Source organism: Moschus berezovskii, chromosome 18 (genome assembly GCF_049115385.1).
Source record: "Moschus berezovskii isolate FMDL1 chromosome 18, NW_MosBer_1.0, whole genome shotgun sequence".
Classification (NCBI taxonomy): Eukaryota; Metazoa; Chordata; class Mammalia; order Artiodactyla; family Moschidae; genus Moschus; species Moschus berezovskii.
The window spans coordinates 5881250-5898811 of NC_142477.1; the positions used below are offsets into that span (position 1 = coordinate 5881250).

General features: G+C 53.2%; 1 protein-coding gene across 6 annotated transcripts in view; it reads left to right on the forward strand.

Moving 5' to 3' along the window:
• The window catches only part of CEP72 (centrosomal protein 72), a 42085-nt gene extending 25113 nt beyond the window's left edge, over positions 1-16972 (forward strand). For 2 of the 6 annotated variants that reach the window (XM_088827609.1, XM_088827611.1), the window contains exons 7-12: positions 3200-3474; positions 5308-5446; positions 5901-6097; positions 14194-14320; positions 15420-15531; positions 16453-16970. In XM_088827609.1, the coding sequence (XP_088683735.1) occupies positions 3200-3474; positions 5308-5446; positions 5901-6097; positions 14194-14320; positions 15420-15531; positions 16453-16627 (1025 nt within the window). In that variant the 3' untranslated portion in view covers positions 16628-16970. Of the gene's footprint in view, positions 1-3199; positions 3475-5307; positions 5447-5900; positions 6098-14193; positions 14321-15419; positions 15532-16452 lie in introns of all 6 variants that reach the window. The other 4 variants (XM_055422326.2, XM_088827613.1, XM_088827610.1 and 1 more) reach the window with 3 other exon arrangements.
• The last annotated feature ends 590 nt before the right edge of the window (positions 16973-17562 follow it).

The window sequence follows — 17562 nt, forward strand, 5'->3', positions numbered from 1 at the left end:
ACAGAATGAAGCGGGGGAGAGACTAACAGTGTTCTCGAGAGAATGTGCTGCTCACAGCAGACATCCTTTCCCAGTGATCCAGAAGGCAACCCTGCACCAAGGAGAAGCCCAGCAAGACGGTAGGAGGGGTGGAATCGTGTTTAGAATCAAACCCCACACCCACCAGGGAGGCTCACACAGACCTTGCACTCACCAGGACGCAGAGCCCCACAGAGGCCGAGGCAGACCGTGCGTGAGCGTCTCCCGCGGGCTGCGGGGCAGCCGTGGACGGCCGCGGGGCAGGGGCTCTGGGGGCAGCATACCCGGGTATGGCTAAGCCCTCTTGGAGGAAGTCACCATTAACCCCCCATAGGGCTGCCAGAACTCACAGAGGACGGGGAAACAGACGCCGGGAGGGCACAACAGAACCTTGTGCACCAGGACCCAGGAGAAAGGAGCAGTGACCCCACAGGAGACGGACCCAGATTCGCCCGTGGGTGTCTGGGCGTCTCCAGCAGAGGCGAGGGTCGGCGGTGGCCCGCTGCAGGGCTGGGGACGCGGAGCGCAGCAGTGAGTGCATGGGAGGGGGTCGCCAGTGTCTTCATCACCCACCGCAGTCCGGCCTCAGGTCAGATACAGGGAGGGGACACAGCCCCACCCTTCAACAGAAAACTGGGTTTGAGATTTACTGAGCATGGCCCCGCCCATCAGAACAAGACCCAGCTTCCCCTCAGCCTCTCCCAGCAGGAAGCTTCCAGAAGCCTCTTACTTTCTCTGTCAGAGGGCAAACAGACTGGAAACCACAGTCACAGAAAACTAACCAATCTGATCCCACGGACCACAGCCTCGTCTAACTCAGTGAAACTGAGCCATGCCGGCAGGGCCACCCAGGACGGACGGGTCACGGTGGACAGTTCTGAGAAAACTTCAGTGGTCCATTGAAGAAGGGAATGGCAAGCCACTTTAGCATTCTTGCCTTGAGAACCCCATGAATGTTATGAAAAGGCAAAAAGATACAACACTGAAAGATAAACTCCCCAGGTTGGCAGGTGCCCCATATGCTACTGGAGATCAGTGGAGAAATAACTCCAGAAAGAATGAAGAGATGGAGCCAAAGCAAAAGCAACACCCACTTGTGGATGTGACTGGTGATGGAAGCAAAGACCCATGCTATAAAGAACAATATTGCATAGGAACCTGGAATGTTAGGTCCATGAATCAAGGCAAATTGGAACTGGCCAAATAGGAGATGGCAAGAGTGAACATTGACATTCTAGAAATCAGTGAACTAAGATGGACTGGAATGGGGGAATTTAACTCAGATGACCATTGTGGGCAAGAATCCCTTAGAAGAAATGGAGTAGCCCTCACAGTCAACAAGAGTCTGAAATGCAGTACTTGGTTGCAATCTCAAAAACGATAGAATGATCTCTGTTTCTAAGGCAAACCATTCAATATCACGGTAATCCAAGTCTATGTCCCGACCAGTAATGATGAAGAAGCTGAAGTTGAACGGTTCTATAAAGGCCTACAAGACCTTCTAGAACTAACACCCAAAAAGATGTCCTTTTCATTACAGGGGACTGGAATGTAAAAGTGGGAAGTCAAGAAATACCTGGAGTAACAGGCAGATTTGGCCTTGGAGTACAGAGTGAAGTAGGGCAAAGGCTAATAGAGTTTTGCCAAGAGAATGCACTGGTCATAGCAAACACCCTCTTCCAACAACACAAAAGACTCTACACATGGACATCACCAGATGGTCAACACTGAAGTCAGATTGATTATATTTTTTGCAGCCAAAGATGGAGAAGTTCTATACAGTCAGCAAAAACAAGACTGGGAGCTGACTGTGGCTCAGATCATGAACTCCTTATTGCAAATTCAGACTTAAATTGAAGAAAATAGGGAAAACCACTAGACCATTCAGGTATGACCCATAAAGAAGGCTGAGTGCCAGAGAATTGATGCCTTTAAATGGCTGTGCTGGAGAAGACCCTTGAGAGTCCCTTGAACTGCATGGAGATCAAAGCAGTCCATCCTAAAGGAAATCAACCCTAAATATTCATTGGAAGGATTGATGCTGAAGCTGAAGCTCCAATACTTTGGCCACCTGATGTGAAGAACTGACTCATTGGAGAAGACCCTGATGCTGGGAAAATTGAAGAAACAAGAAGGGGGCAGCAGAGGATGAGATGGTTAGATAGCATCACTGACTCAATGGACATGAATTTGAGCAGCCTCTGGGAGATTGCTCTGGAGGACAGAAGAACCTGGCATGCTGCGATCCTTTGGGTCACAAAGAGTCAGACACAACTTTGCAACTGAATAACACAAAGACAAGGGAAACTAAATAAGTTAATTGAGAGTGTTGTTTGCATGAATGTGGAAAAAGCGTCAGAAACCTCCCAAGTGTGAGCAGACCTAGTCCCTCCCTGAGTTTTACCAGGTGAGCTTGTGGGGGCCTTAGAGGCAGGGTGGGTCGTGGTGGTGGCTACCTAGTGCCTGTGGCCCGCAGTCACAGCCTCTCACTTCATTTACTTTGTGTCGTGAGATTTCACACCTGTCCCTTCACACAGATTCATGTGGGGGCACATGTGTGCGTGTTCTGGTCCAGGATCCATCCGGTGCACATGGTGTATCTTAATGTCACGTCTCAGATGCTTGTGAGCAGGAACACGTTCTCGGTTTCCATTGTCTCTGTCCTGGAGTTTTGAAGCATTCAGACTGTACTTCTGTAGGGTCACCCTCAGTCCCAGGTGGCTTGCTCTGCTGGCTCCTTGTGGTCAGACTCGGCTGGGATGTTGTGGGGGGTGGACTCATGCAGAAGCCCCAGGCTGTCACAGGTCAGGGGGAAATAGGGCAGCGTAGACAGTGACTGGTGAGCATTTGGGTCGTGGAAGGCGGGTGCTGGGTCCCTCTGAGTGGGTGAGTCAGACTGGTCCTGGCAAGGGGGTGGGGGTGGCCTGCTGACACTGGTCAGGTGGACTTGGTGACGGACATAGAGCCAAGGGGCATTGCTGTCCAGGTGGTCTCTGACCCAGGTAGCCAGACAGCAGTGGTTCGCCCACTCACAGGCCCGGTTTTGGCAGGAAGATGCAGTAATGGGTCAGTTTTGTCACTTTCAGGTTAATTTCCCATATTTGTGTGCACACGACTGCAGTGCTGGTCCCTGAGCCCCGGGAGCCTGATGCTGAGGGCTCTGCCCACCTCTCTGTCACAGACTCCACGGAGACTGAGGACTCAGGCGCTTCTTCTCAGAAGACCAGCGTGTCGACACAAAAGATGTTAAACTCCTTGCCTGCTCCTGAGAAGTACAGGAAGCGGAGGATGCCTGGAGGGAGGTTCCAGGTGCCCGCAGATGAGGCCTGTCTCAGCTGTCTGGAGGGGAGCCTGAGTGTGAGCCCGAGGAGCGGTTCAGAAGGCTGGGGCCAGGCCGCCTCTTCCCTCTCGGCCGCCGCGGGGTCCGAGCAGCCAAGGCCTCCCAGCGCCAGCGAGGTGAGCAGGGGTGGGGGTGCTCTCCGAGCCCGGGGGTGGACGCGGCCCTCACGTGCACGTCTCTGGTGTTGTCACCGCTGTCATTAGAAAGTGCACCTCCAGGCTGTCCTCTGGTGCGGGGTGCCTTGTGGTGTCGTCTCGGGCCTGCCGGCCGCGCGGCCTCTCGCCCCGTGGTTGGTGCTCCCCGGGGCTGCCGTGAACGCAGTCCCGGCTGTGCGTGCTGTGGTTCTCCTGGTTCACGAGAGGAGGCTCTCCCCAGATCATGACACAGTGGTCATCGATGGTGGCTCACTGCCATTGTTGTGGCCAGGTTGAAGACTGAGCTGTTCTCAGAGGTTTGGGGCTCGAGTGAAGCCCACCGTGCAGACGGGGCAGCAGGCGGCCCCGCCACAGCACCCCCACGCGGGCAGCGGAGGGGAGAGCACCCCGGCTGCGAGGACCTGAGGGGCCCACCCGCTCGCAGGGGGCCGGGGGCGCCGGGCCCTCGTGGCTGGGCCCGAATGGAGACCAGTAGAACCAGGGAGGCTGGGGTCATAGGTGCTGTGTGGCTCCTGGGTGGCTGCCACAGGCCATGGGCCAAGGTCTGCTTCCATGGCTGGCCTGGCTTTATCTCTAGTCTCTCACTGGACTGAGTGAAGAAGTGAAAATGGAGGTTTGCTTGAGTCAGGACCGCACTGGGGCTTTCCTGTCCCTGAGTGGAGCCACCCCGAGGGACCCCGCTCACTGTGGGGTTGGGACTTTGCACGGGGGGTGCTGCCTGCAGCTCCCCTCCCTCCAGCACTGTGGCCCCGGGTGGTTGTCTGGAGAGGGCTTGATCCCGGCTCCTTTGGTGGGAGGCAGAAGCCTGACACCACTGGGCTCTGCTCCCACGCCTGAGGCTGCGTCCGTGCAGCTTCTGATGGAAGTGTTGATGCTGCCGCCCCTGACACTCTCACCCTCCGCTGCTTGTGGCCAGCTGTTGGCCTCAGTGTCCCCACGCCGACCAGTCCCAGGGGATGGCTGCCCAGCCTGATGACCCCTCGTGGGCCTGTGCTTCCCCATGCCCTGGGCTCCCGTGGGTGGGGGTGGCGGGAGTGAGGGGCCCAGTGGCTCCCGCACCCCTTTCTGTGTCTGGCTGAGTGTTACAGATGCTCTTTTTGAGGAAACCCTTGCTTTATCTAACAGTGAGGGCACCGGGCCTCATCCCAGCTCTGGCCCTGTTGGCGTTGACTCGCTAAATCCCCGCTTCTCAGGAAATGTTCCCTGGACACTCAGAAAATGGGCCGGAGGGCAGGAGCCAGCTCCCTTTCTGCAGTAATCCCTTAAAATTGATGAAATGATTTCTAAAGGGAAGAAAAGTGAGTGCTGATGGAAATGCCAGTGACTGTGGGCCCAGCGTGGTCGGGCCCGGGTGGGGCCGTGAGGCTCTGCCTGGCACCCTGGTGCTTCTCCGGCCCAGCCAGCCCTCCCTCTGGTCCTGTGTGCGCTGGTCACACTTCGGGCCACCGGGCTCCAGTGAGCGATCGGGCCAACACTGTGTCCTCCCCACCCCGCAAGAGTGGCGGAGTCTGGTCAGGAGGACCCAGGACGCCAGCTCTCAGAACCGCCTGATTTCCTGACTGTGACACAGGCCACAACTCAGTTGTTCCTCCCGCTGCGGGATGGTTTCCCCGCCCCACAGACATGGACAGGCATGGGTGGGGGTAGGGAGGTGAGTGCCACGTACCACACCTGCAGGTTTGTGCGGTGTCACCCTCCTCCGTGGCACAGGCAGTGGATGAGGCGGCGGTCTGACACTGCATCGCACCTGCTGGGTTGGGCACGGAAGCCAAGGATGCGTTTGTCTGTGGACAGGCGTGTCCCAAACTGTACTCCGCCGCACTGCCCGGGAAGAAGGCCACCCTGGAGGCGCTGCTCCTGGAAGCGCTCCTCGACCTGGTGGACAGGCACTGGAGTGGCCGCAGGTCCCTGCACAGCAGCGAAGCCTTCCTTGGTGAGTTGGCCCAGGGTGCCGCGTGCCAGCGCCTGTGCCCACTGCTGGGCCCTCACACCCTGGCCTTGCTGGACCAGTCCCCGGCCTCACTGCCCTCTGGGCTGCGGGGACATCCCAAGGGCCCTGCTTACGGTGTCTGAGTGCTCGGGGTCGGGGGGCAGACGAGGAGGCCCAGTGGCTGCTGCTCCACACATGCTGGTGCCCAGCTTCCTGGAAGGTATCAGCAGCCAGCAATGCTGGCTCCTTCCTCTAGGTCCCTAGAGCTGGTGCTGTCTGTCTGTCATCCCCATCCATGCCTGGGGTAAACAGGCCTGACAAGGTCATTTCAGTGGCATACATGTCCCTTTTCTAGTCTTCATACCTGTCAGTGTTTTTGAGGTGTGCAGCCTGTGTGTTTCAAAATGCATTGAACACATTTTGTCTACACTCATTTTCTCAACATTCTCTCTTGTAGCTCAGGCGAGACACATTTTGTCCTCTGTTCAAGAGCTTACAACCACTCGGGACACTTGGACAACTGTGAGTGAAGAAGTCAGCTCCCTGACTCTGGAGACTAGGTCTCTGCACAGTCGCCTTGCCGAGCTGCAGCAGCAATATGGCATGAAGATGGCTGAGGTGGTGGTGGAACTCAGTGACACTCGGAAGGAGATGGTTAGTCCCACTCATTCTCAGCAGGGGCCAAAAACAGTCTTGACATCACAGAATGCGGGTAGCTTCTCAACTCTGCTTCCCCTGACAGCTGTCAGGCACAACCCTGGGGCCCCTCCTGCCTTCGCAGAACATGAGCCGCCTCTTCCACCAGGCTTCCCCGTCCAGGACGCCAGCTGCCCTGAGGGGCACAGCCTGGCTCTCGCTCCAGGACCCCTCGTGACAGTGGCTGCAGATGTCTGCGTTGCTGCCAATCCCAGCTCTGCCTGCCCCGGCGGCTTTGTTCTGTTCTGAGAGAGGCAGGAGGATGAGGCTGGGCTTGGCAGGGGAGTTTCTCTGGTCCCGGTGTTCCCTGGCCCATGCTCCGAGACCATTGGTGAGGAGGTTCCAGGGACCTGGGTGACATGGGTCCCTGCTGCTGTCCTGCCTGCCCCAGCCAGCGCGGGGCCGGGGTGTTCTGTTGGACCTGCGAGAGCTCCACCACCAGGTGGCACCATTGGGCAGCCAGAGCCAGCATGGTACGGACGTGACAGTGGAGCTCAACTCCGGACGGACAGGCCACCCTTGTCCTCTGTAGCTTCACCCTGAGACCATCATTCATGAATGCCTACGTGAAGAGGAGAAAAGGTCTCAAAATATCAAGTAAACAGCTTTACAACTTGAGGAACTAGAAGAAGCTAAACCCAAAGTAAATGGAAGGAAATAATAAAGATAGAGCAGAAATAGTAGAAAGTAGAAAATAACAGGAAAAAATTAGCAAAACTGAGCTGGATTTTGAAAAGACACAAAACTGATAAACTCTTAGGTAGACTAAGAGAGAAGACTCAAAATCAGAATTGAAAGCGGATACATTACAATGGATGCCTCAGAAATGTGGTCAAGGAATGGTTATTTACAAGCATTCTGGAGAACCTAGAAGAAACGGATAAATTCCTTGAAACATACAACCTACTAAGGCTGTGTCGAGAAGAAATAAAGCTTAATAGGCCAATAATAGATAAGATGGAACAGTAATGAACCTCTTAAGAAAGCAAGCCCAGAAAACAAGGACCAGATGGCTTCATGGCTGAATTCTACCAGATACTCAAAGAAAAATTAATACTTATCCTTCTCAGATTTTTCCAAAACATAGAAGTAGGGAGCCTACTTTCACACTATTTTATGAAGCCAGCATTACCTGGACACCAAAGCAAAGACTCCACAAGAAGAGAAACTACAGACTGCTCTCTGAGACTCAACAGAAGACTAGCATCCCAAGTGCAGCGGCACATCAACACCATACACACCCCCAAGGGGGTTGTCCCCTGGAGAGCACGGTTGCTTTACCATACACAGACACGCCATATTAACGAATCTGAGACTCAGCAGAAGACTCACATGCCAAGTCCAGCAACACATCAGGAAGACTGTACACACCCCTGAGGGAGCTGTGTGCACAGATACATTAACACATGGAGAGAGAAAGAAAATACTGTCAGCCCAATTCACGCAGGGGCAGCATCTGACCAAGTTCAGCATCCATTCATGATTTTTAAAAAAGGCTCAACAAAATAGGTGTAAAAGAAAATTTCCTCAGCATGATAAAGGCTGTTTATGAGAAGCCTTCAGCCAGCCTCACAATCAGTGGCGAGAACTGAGTTTTTCCTCTGAGATCCAGTATGAGACAAGGATGTCCACTGTTGTCTCGTCTCTTCTACTGGGACGACAGTTGGCCCTTGAGCAATGTGGGTTTGAACTACATGGATTCATTTATGTGCAGATTTTTTTATTAGTAAATCGTGTATGTGCTGTGCTCAGTCACTCGGTTGTGTCCCGATTCTGACCCCATGGACCGTAGTCTACCAGGCTCCTCTGTCCAGGCAGGAGTACTGGAGAGGGTTGCCGTTTCCTCCTCCAGGGGATCTTCCCAGCCCAGGTACAGTACCTGTGCCTCCTATGGCTCCTACATTGGCAGGTGGATTCTTCACTGCTGCACTACCTGGGAGGCCCAGTAAACATGGTTCAGTTCAGTTCAGTTCAGTCGCTCAGTCGTGTCCGACTCTCCGCGACCCCATGAATCACAGCACGCCAGGCCTCCCTGTCCATCACCAACTCCCGGAGTACACTCAAACTCATGTCCACAGAGTCGGTGATGCCATCCAGCCATCTCATTCTCCGTCGTCCCCTTCTCCTCCCGCCCCCAACCTTTCCCAGCATCAGAGTCTTTTCCAGTGAATCAACTCGTCGCATGAGGTGGCCAAAGTATTGCAGTTTCAGCTTTAGCATCAGTCCCTCCAATGAACATCCAGGATTGATCTCCTTTAGAATGGACTGGTTGGATCTCCTTGCAGTATAAGGGACTCTCAAGAGTCTTCTCCAACACCACAGTTCAAAAGCATCGATTCTTCGGCGATCAGCTTTCTTCACAGTCCAACTCTCACATCCATACATGACCACGGGAAAAACCATAGCCTTGACTAGACGGACCTTGGTTGGCAAAGTAATGTCTCTGCTCTTTAATAGACAAGGTTGGTCATAACTTTCCTTCCAAGGAGCAAGCATCTTTTAATTTCATGGCTGCAATCAGCATCTGCAGTGATTTTGGAGCCCAAAAAAATAAAGTCTGATACTGTTTCCACTGTTTTTCCATCTATTTCCCATGAAGTGATGGGACCAGATGCCATGATCTTTGTTTTCTGAATGTTGAGCTTCAAGCCAACCTTATCACTCTCCTCTTTCACTTTCATCAAGAGGCTTTTGAAGCAGGGCAAAGGCTAATAGAGTTTTGTCAAGAGAATGCACTGGTCATAGCAAACACCCTCTTCAAACAACACAAGAGAAGACTCTACACATGGACATCACCAGATGGTCAACACCGAAATCAGATTGATTATATTCTTTGCAACCAAAGATGGAGAAGCTCTATACAGTTAGCGAAAACAAGACCAGGAGCTGACTGTGGCTCAGATCATGAACTCCTTATTGCGAAATTCAGACTTAAATTGAAGAAAGTAGGGAAAACCACTAGACCATTCAGATATGACCTCAATCAAATCCCTTATGATTATACAGTGGAAGTGAGAAATAGATTTAAGGGACTAGATCTGATTGATAGAGTGCCTGATGAACTCTGGATGGAGGTTCGTGACATTGTACAGGAGACAGGGACCAAGACCATCCCCATGGAAAAGAAATGCAAAAAAGCAAAATGGCTGTCTGAGGAGGCCTTACAAATAGCTGTGAAAAGAAGAGAGGCGAAAAGCAAAGGAGAAAAGGAAAGATATAAGCATTTGAATGCAGAGTTCCAAAGAATAGCAAGGAGAGATAAGAAAGCCTTCCTCAGCGATCAATGCAAAGAAATAGAGGAAAACAACAGAATAGGAAAAACAAGAGACCTCTTCAAGAAAATTAGAGATTCCAAGGGAATATTTCATGCAAAGATGGGCTCGATAAAGGACAGAAATGGTATGGACCTAACAGAAGCAGAAGATATTAAGAAGAGGTGGCAGGAATACACAGAAGAACTGTACAAAAAAGATCTTCATGACCAAGATAGTCACGATAACGTGGTCACTGACCTAGAGCCAGACATCTTGGAATGTGAAGTAAACATAGTAATACTGTGCAATTGGAAGTGGGTTGCATCTTTGGATACGGAATTGCAGATTTGGGAAGTTGACTATAAACTGACTATAAATTATTTGTGGATTTTCAGCTGCAAGGAGAGTTGGCACCCCTACCCTCTCCACCCGCCATTGTTCAGGGGTCAGGTATACTAGCAAGCACAAGCGGACAAGAAAAGGAAATAGAAAGCATCCAGGTTGGAAAGGAAGAAGTAAAGTTACCTCTGCTTATAAATGATGTATAAGACATTAAAGATACCATAATAGAAAATTAGAATAAACTCAGTGAAGTTGTAGGATACAAAGCATAACAGCTCATTCTTATTTCTTTATACCAATGAGCATTCCAAAACAATTCCATTTATAGTGTCAAAAAGAATAAAACATTAAAGAATAAGCTTAACCAAGAAGGTGAAAGATCTTAAAGACATTTACAGATGCAGTGTAATCCCTGTAAAAATTCCAATGGCATTTTCCACAGAAACAGAAAAAACAAGTTTAAAATTTGTATGTTTCTTATCATTTGTATTCTTCGTTTTCTAGTTCTACAAAGACCCCAAATCACCAAAGTGTTCTTGAGAAAGATCATTTTTCAGGTATCATACTTCCTGGTTTAAAATTATATTACAAAGCTGTGGTAATCAAACAGTATGGTGCTGGCATAAAAACAGGGATAGATTGCTGGAACAGAATAAAGGGCCCAGAAATAAACCCTCACAACTGATTTTTGGCAAAGGCACCAGGAACACACCATGGGGAAAGAGTAATCTCTTTGGTAAATGATGTTGGGAAAACTTGATGTTCACATGTAGAAGATGAACGTGTACCCTTGTCTTAACAGCACACACAAAATCCAACTCGGCATGGACTAAAGATTTAAGTATAAGACTTGAAACTATAAAACTCCTGGAAGGGAGTACCCTGGCAGTCCAGTGGTTAGGACTCTGCTTACGCTGTAAGGGTGTGGGTTCTATCCCCAGCCGGGAACTATAACCCCACAAGCCACATGGTGTGGCCAAACAGACATGTGAAAAGGATGCTCAGTATTACTGATCGTCAACGGAAGTGCAAGTCAAAACCAGAGCGAGATGCCACTGCACACCTGCAGAATGGCTTCCGTCAGAAGACAAGAGACAGCAAGTGGAGGGTGTGGAGACAGGGGAACCCTTGTGCTCTGTGGGTGGGAATGCAGCTTGGTGCAGACACTGGAAAACAGTATAGGGAGTCCTCAGAAAATCCACAGTAGAACTATCATGTTGTTCAGTCACTAAGTTGTGTCCTACTCTTTGTGACCCCATGGACGGCAGCACGCCAGGATTCCCTGTCGTTCACTGTCTCCTGGAGCTTGCTCAAACTCATGTCCATCGAGTCGGTGATGCCATACAACCATCTCATCCTCTGTCGCCCCCTTCTCCTCCTGCTCTCCATCTTTCCCAGCATCAGGGTCTTTTCCAGTGAGTCAACTCTTTGCATCAGGTGGCCAAAGGATTGGAGCTTCAGCTTCAGCATCAGTCCTTCCAGTGAATATTCAGGATTCAACTACCATATGCTCTAGCAATCCCACTTCTGTGTGTTTATCCAGAGGAGGTGAAATCAGGATCTCAGGGAGAGATGCACTGCCATGTTCATGCAGCACATTCACAGTAGCCTGGACGTGAAACAGCCCGAGGCCCCTGATGAAGGAATAGATAAAGGGGACGTTATTCAGCTTTGTCGTGTGTGCACGCGCAGTCACCTCTGACTCTGCAGCCCCGTGGATTGCAATGTGGCAGGCTCCTCTGTCTTGGGAATTTCCCAGCTAAGAATACCAGAGTGGGTTGCCGTTTCCTACTCCAGTTCCTCGGCTCAGTCGCTCACTCGTGTCCGACTCTGCAACCCCATGGACTGCGGCACACCAGGCTTCCCTGTCCTTCACCGTCTCCTGGAGCTTGCTCAAACTCATGTCCATCAAGTTGGTCATGTTGGTTGGACCTTGAGGGCATTGTCCAAGTGAAGTTAGACGTGCAAAGAAAAACCTCTGTGATCTCATACCTGGGATCTAAGAGGTGAGTTTACAGAAGTAGCGGGTAGACCGCTGGTCACCCTCGGCGGGAGGTGGGGGAACGGTGGGCCCAGGCAGAGTGGCAGTTCTGTAGGGGTTAGTCCAGGGCTCTAAGCATGGCTGACAGTCATGTTAGTCAGACCACGTTGACCCTGGAGCTCTGTTGAGAGCAGAGTCTTGGAGCTCTCATCACCAAAACGTGCTTCCTCTGTGAGGAGACGTGTGTGCTGGACTGTGGTCATCAGGCCACTGAGCGCGTGCAGACCACGTGCTGTCATCAGGGGCACCTCGGCCGCATGCTGTCGGGAGGGAGGCCGTCACGCACTCAGTGCGAGGGGCTCTCACCTCCAGTCATTGGGTCAGTTTAATGGTATGGGGACTGTTTAGAGTGTTCTCCTGTTACTTCCATGTTGTTTATAGTTTATAACAAGAAAGTCGGAGAAGGCAATGGCACCCCACTCCAGTACTCTTGCCTGGAAAATCCCATGGATGGAGGAGCCTGGTGGGCTGCAGTCTGTGGGGTCGCTAAGGGTCGGACACGACTGAGCAACTTCACTTTCACTTTTCACTTTCACACATTGGAGAAGGAAATGGCAACCCACTCCAGTGTTCTTGCCTGGAGAATCCCAGGGACGGGGGAGCCTGGTGGGCTTCCGTCTATGGGGTCACACAGAGTCAGACACGACTGAAGTGACTTAGCAGCAGCAGCAGCAGCAGCCTTTTTTTGCAGTAGCATTTTTTAAACTTTAAGTTGATTTAAACTAGAAAACCAGAACAGTTGACCCATTCTTCCCACCCCTGCCCTCTGTCTCTGGCAATTACCAAGTTCTCTACATCCATGAGCCTCACTTCTTTTTTTTGTTTGTCCTTTTAGATTTCATATATGAGTGAGGTCATGTGGTATTTGCTTTCTTCATTGTATTTATATCCCACATCTTTATTCATCTGTTAATGGGAACTTGCTGCTGTTGCTAAGTCACTTCAGTCGTGTCCGACTCTGTGTGACCCCATAGACAGAAGCCCACCAGGGTCCCCCGTCCCTGGGATTCTCCAGGCAAGAGCACTGGAGTGGGTTGCCATTTCCTTCTCCAAATGGGAACTTAGGTTGTTCCATATCTTGGGAATTGTGAGTAATCTGTGGAGATGGAGGTGCACATATATTTTCAAATTAGTGTTTTTGTTTTCTTCAGATGAATACCCAGAAATGAAATTGCTTTATCTGGTAGCTCTGTTTTTAACTTTTTGAGGAATCTCCGTACGATTTTACATAGTGGCTGCACCAACGTACACCGCCCCCAGCAGCAGAGGACGGCTCCCCTTTCCCCACACCCTCATTGACACTTGCTATCACTTGTCTTTTTGATGATGGTCATCCTGACAAGGGTGGGGATACCTCCCTGTGGTTTTGATCTGTGTCTCCCTGGTGATTAGTGATGCTGAGCCTCTTTTCATGTTCCTGTTGACCATCTGTATACTTTGGAAAGATGTCTGTTAAGATCCTCTGCCCATTTTTAAATCAGATGTTTTTTCACTATTGAGTTGTGTGAGTTCTTTATGCATTTTTTATGTTAACCTCTTATTAGATACATGGTTTGCAGATACTTTTCTTCCAGTTTGTAAGCTGGCTCTGCATTTTGTTGCTGGTTTCCTTGATTGTGCAGGAGCTTTTGGTTTCTGTCCCGTGGTTAGGAGGATGGGCTGTGGGGGTGGCAGCAGGTGCTAAACCCTCTGTGTTCGGTAGTCTGTTACCACCTGGTCACACCTCAGACAACACATGCTTCCCCGTGTGACCTCTGGTCAGGGCCCAGTGCGGCTGAGCTGTGTGTCTGACTCGGGGTCTCCTGAAGTTGCCATCAGGCTGTATCTTGGGGCTGTGGTCACTTCCGAAGGCTCAAGGGAATGTGGGTCCTCTGCACTTACTCCAGGCAGTCCTGGGAGTCACAGTGCGACAGCTGCTAACAAGGGTGCCCAGGCGGAAGGCCACCCCGAGGGTGCGCTTGTGGCTTCTGTGTGTCGTGTGTGTGTTGGGGCGGCCCGCTTAAAGGGGGAGCCTCCCAGGGCGAGAGCACCCTCTGCTCCGTCCCCTCGTTCGTAGAACAGGAGGGACAGTAGCCACGAGGTTGCTGGAGACAAGTGTCAGAAACGTCTGGTGCTCGTTTTATCAAGACAGACCCCACACAGAGCCTCATTTTAGAGGGATACGTGAAAGCAGTGGCGTGATACCGGCAGCCGCTGGGTGTCTGCACACCAATGGCTCCCGCGTCGTCCCTCTGGGCAGAGCGGCCTGGAAGCAGGACCACGGATCTGGAGGCTTGGGTGGATGAGCAGGTGGCATCCCTTCCCCTCACCCTGTGCGGTTTGGGACCATTTGCATCCAGGTAGACGGACCTGGGTGCCGGCCTTGTACCAGTGCGGTGGACAGAGTTTGACCTGTTTGCATGTGGTGTTCTATCCAGGATTACCTGAGGCAGCATCTGGACAGGTCTCTGGAGGAGAGCAGCAGCTTGAAGTCGCTTTTGTTCAGCGTGAAGAAAGACGTGAGGACCGCTGACGCGCCGTCTGCGCTGAACCTGCAGATCTCCGGTGAGCTCACGGCTCTCAACCGTGTGTGCGTCCCCGTGTCACTGGGCCCAGGCCTGGCGGGAGCTGTGAGCATGTCTGGGCGGGAGTGCGCAGGGCCAGCCCGCTGACCCCAAGAGGCTGCAGAACCCTCCCCAGCGCTCCTTGCTCATGGCTCCATCTGTACCCAGGTCGATGTTTTCCTCTCTTCCCTCTCTTGGATTCTGTTTTGCCAGTTTTGCAGGCACGCCCTTGGGACTTCGAGCTGGGGTGTGGCCTGCCCTGGGGTAGGTGATGCATTGCAGGACCCCCGGGGCTTCGGCCTGAGCACCGACTCCGTTCTCACCTCTCAGAGGTCTGAGCACCCACTCCGTTCTCACCTCTCAGAGGTCTGAGCACCGACTCTGTTCTCACCTCTCAGAGGTCTGAGCACCCACTCCGTTCTCACCTCTCAGAGGTCTGAGCACCCACTCCGTTCTCACCTCAGAGGTCTGAGCACCGACTCCGTTCTCACCTCTGAGGTCTGAGGCACCGACTCCGTTCTCACCTCTGAGGTCTGAGCACCGACTCCGTTCTCACCTCTGAGGTCTGAGGCACCGACTCCGTTCTCACCTCTGAGGTCTGAGCACCGACTCCGTTCTCACCTCTCAGAGGTCTGAGGCACCGACTCAGTTCTCACCTCTGAGGTCTGAGCACCCACTCCGTTCTCACCTCTGAGGTCTGAGGCAGTCCCCTAAAGGGCCGGCAGACACACCTCAGGCATGAGCACGGCCATAGCGGAGGCTCTCCGGGCCCTCCTGCTCGGAGACCAACCCCCGCTGACCTTCATCCCAGCCGTGTTGGCTCCGGGCTCTCCCTGAAGGCCAACCCGTCCAGTAGATCCAGCCCCCTCTGGCCTTCTCTGCTCCTGGACACGTGCCCCTCAGGGGCATCCAGAGGGCGGGGTCTGGGGCTTTGCCCCCAGCAGGGCTGGCCCTGGGCCTGGGTGGGATGTAGGGGCCATGCTATCCACCCCAGTGACCTCGCCCCACGTTCCCCAGACTCACTGACACCCTAGAATCATCTAGTCTCCCAGCCCAGGAGTGAGTGATTTCCCTGAGCACAGCCACCCTTGTCCCGTCAGGACTCCAGGCGAGTGTGAAGCGGCTCTCGGGCGAGCTCGTGGAGCTCAAGCAGCATCTGGAACACTACGACAAGATCCAGGAGCTCACGCAGATGCTGCAGGAGAGCCACAGGTGTCACTGGCCCTGCCCCTGCAGCGAGGCCCCTCCCACTACAGCCTCCTGGGGCGGGGCGGGGGTGGCCTGCACACGTCCCCTAGCGTGCTTCTCGACTGTTCAGGAACAGGGAGATCCCACCTCACTCCCTGGCCCAGTTTTTGTGATGAGACTTGAGGGGAGAGGGGGTGGCGTCTGCAGAGGGGACGCCGGCCAGGGGTTGGCCAGTGGGCGGCACTCTCCCCCGTCCTCTGCTCCCCTGCCCCTCCGCACTGTCGGGCTGAGGTCTCCGTAGCTCCCCTGGGGCTAGTGGAGCCAGTGACTCTGTAGGGGTGGAGGGCCATGGCCCCGTGCCTACGCAGCCCCTGACCCAGAGGGGAGGGCCAGGCAGGTCCCAGCCATGGGGCGCCATGGCCTGGTGTGGACGGGTGGGGCTGCGGTGCCTCCGCGAGCCACGGGCAGCGCTGGGTGTCCACCTGGCCCTCTGCTGTCCTGGCAGACAGGGTTTGTCCCTGGGGGCAGCTCCGTGGCGGACACGGCCCTGTGTCATCAGTTGCTCGTGGTGCCATGAAGGCCCTCAGTCAGTGTCGGGCCGGGGTCGGCAGTGTCCAGCCCCACCCTCCTCTCGAGACCCCTGCAGAGTTAAAGGTGGCCCCAGTGACCCAGAATCAGGACTTCCAGTTTACTGTGTCCACATCAGAATTGTGTTTGACCAGGAATTAGAAGTGTCTCCGTCTTTGAGCCTGTTTTAGAAGTGAAACAGTTGTCAGTGGGCCCTCCCTACCCCTTCAGCTCACAGGCCAGTGGGGCACCCGCCAGCCCCAGGCCAAGAAGACCCAGCCCCGAGGGGCGCTGGGCAGCGGCAGGGGAGGCGGGGCCCCGAGGAGGCCGGGTGGCTCTGGGCTGAGTGCTGTCCCTGTTTCCCGCCCCGTCCACCAGCTCCCTGGTCAGCACCAACGAGCGCCTGCTGCAGGAGCTGGGCCAGGTGCGGGCACAGCACCAGGCTGAGGTGGAGCAGCTGCACTGGAGCTACAGGGAGCTCAAGAAGACCCTGGCGCTGTTCCCCAGCAGCCCCCGAGATGCGCGGCCCGCCTCCCCGCCGCGTGCCCTGTGAGCCCCTCCCCACTGCGTCTTCAGGGCCCGAAGCGGCCTAAAAAGACAGGTTCATCCACGCCCTTCACGTGTCAGTCAGATCTCTACTTTTCCATCAACTATCTTGAGGTAAAGAAAACGTTGCATTTTTCTGCGGAACGTGCAAGGACAGTTAAAGAAAATAACTTACTGTGTAACAGGCAGCCTTATTTAATAAACACGTTGTTCTAGAAAGTGGCTTTAATTGTAACTGAGTTTCACATTGAATTCTGTTATGAAATAAGCTGTGCTCCACAGTTGATGAGCAGGAACTGTCGAAACGGAGACTGAATACAAGGAGCCCTTAGGGCTGTGGAGACTGACATCCAGGGGGATGCCGGCCCGAGCGCCGGCTCTTGTTTGCAGGGCGTTTCTTAGAATTGCATCCTAACAGCACAGAGCTAGATTTTCAGTTTGGAAACTTATCTCATGGGATACATGCTGTCTTTGGTGAAACGACGTGATCTGCTGAAAGGGCCTGTGGTAGATTGGGGGCAGATCTGCAGGTGGAGATGGGGGCTGTGTGGGTCCCGGACAGGGAGCATCACCCACCCTCAGGTCATGTTTTGTTTTTGCAACTTCGCAGGGAGGTTGGGGGAGGGGGTCATCATCAGATTTTTTTTTTTAATTTAAAGACTTTTGCATTAATGCACTTCCAGCCTGTAGGAAATTGTCACCGTGCTGTTAGTTTGTTTCTGGTTTGGATTTCGTTGAGCTTCTTAGAAACCTGAGTTTGTATTTCTCAACAAATGTTGGGAAAAAAAAGTTTTGGCTGCCGTTTCCTGGTGTTTCTCGCCTGACGCAGCCTCCCACCTGCCTTCCTGGGACTCCATGCCACCGCCTCAAACCCTGGGTCTGGCCCCCACTGCCCTGCACTCAGGTCTCTCCCTCCTAGGCTCTCAGCCTCCTCCGTCCTGC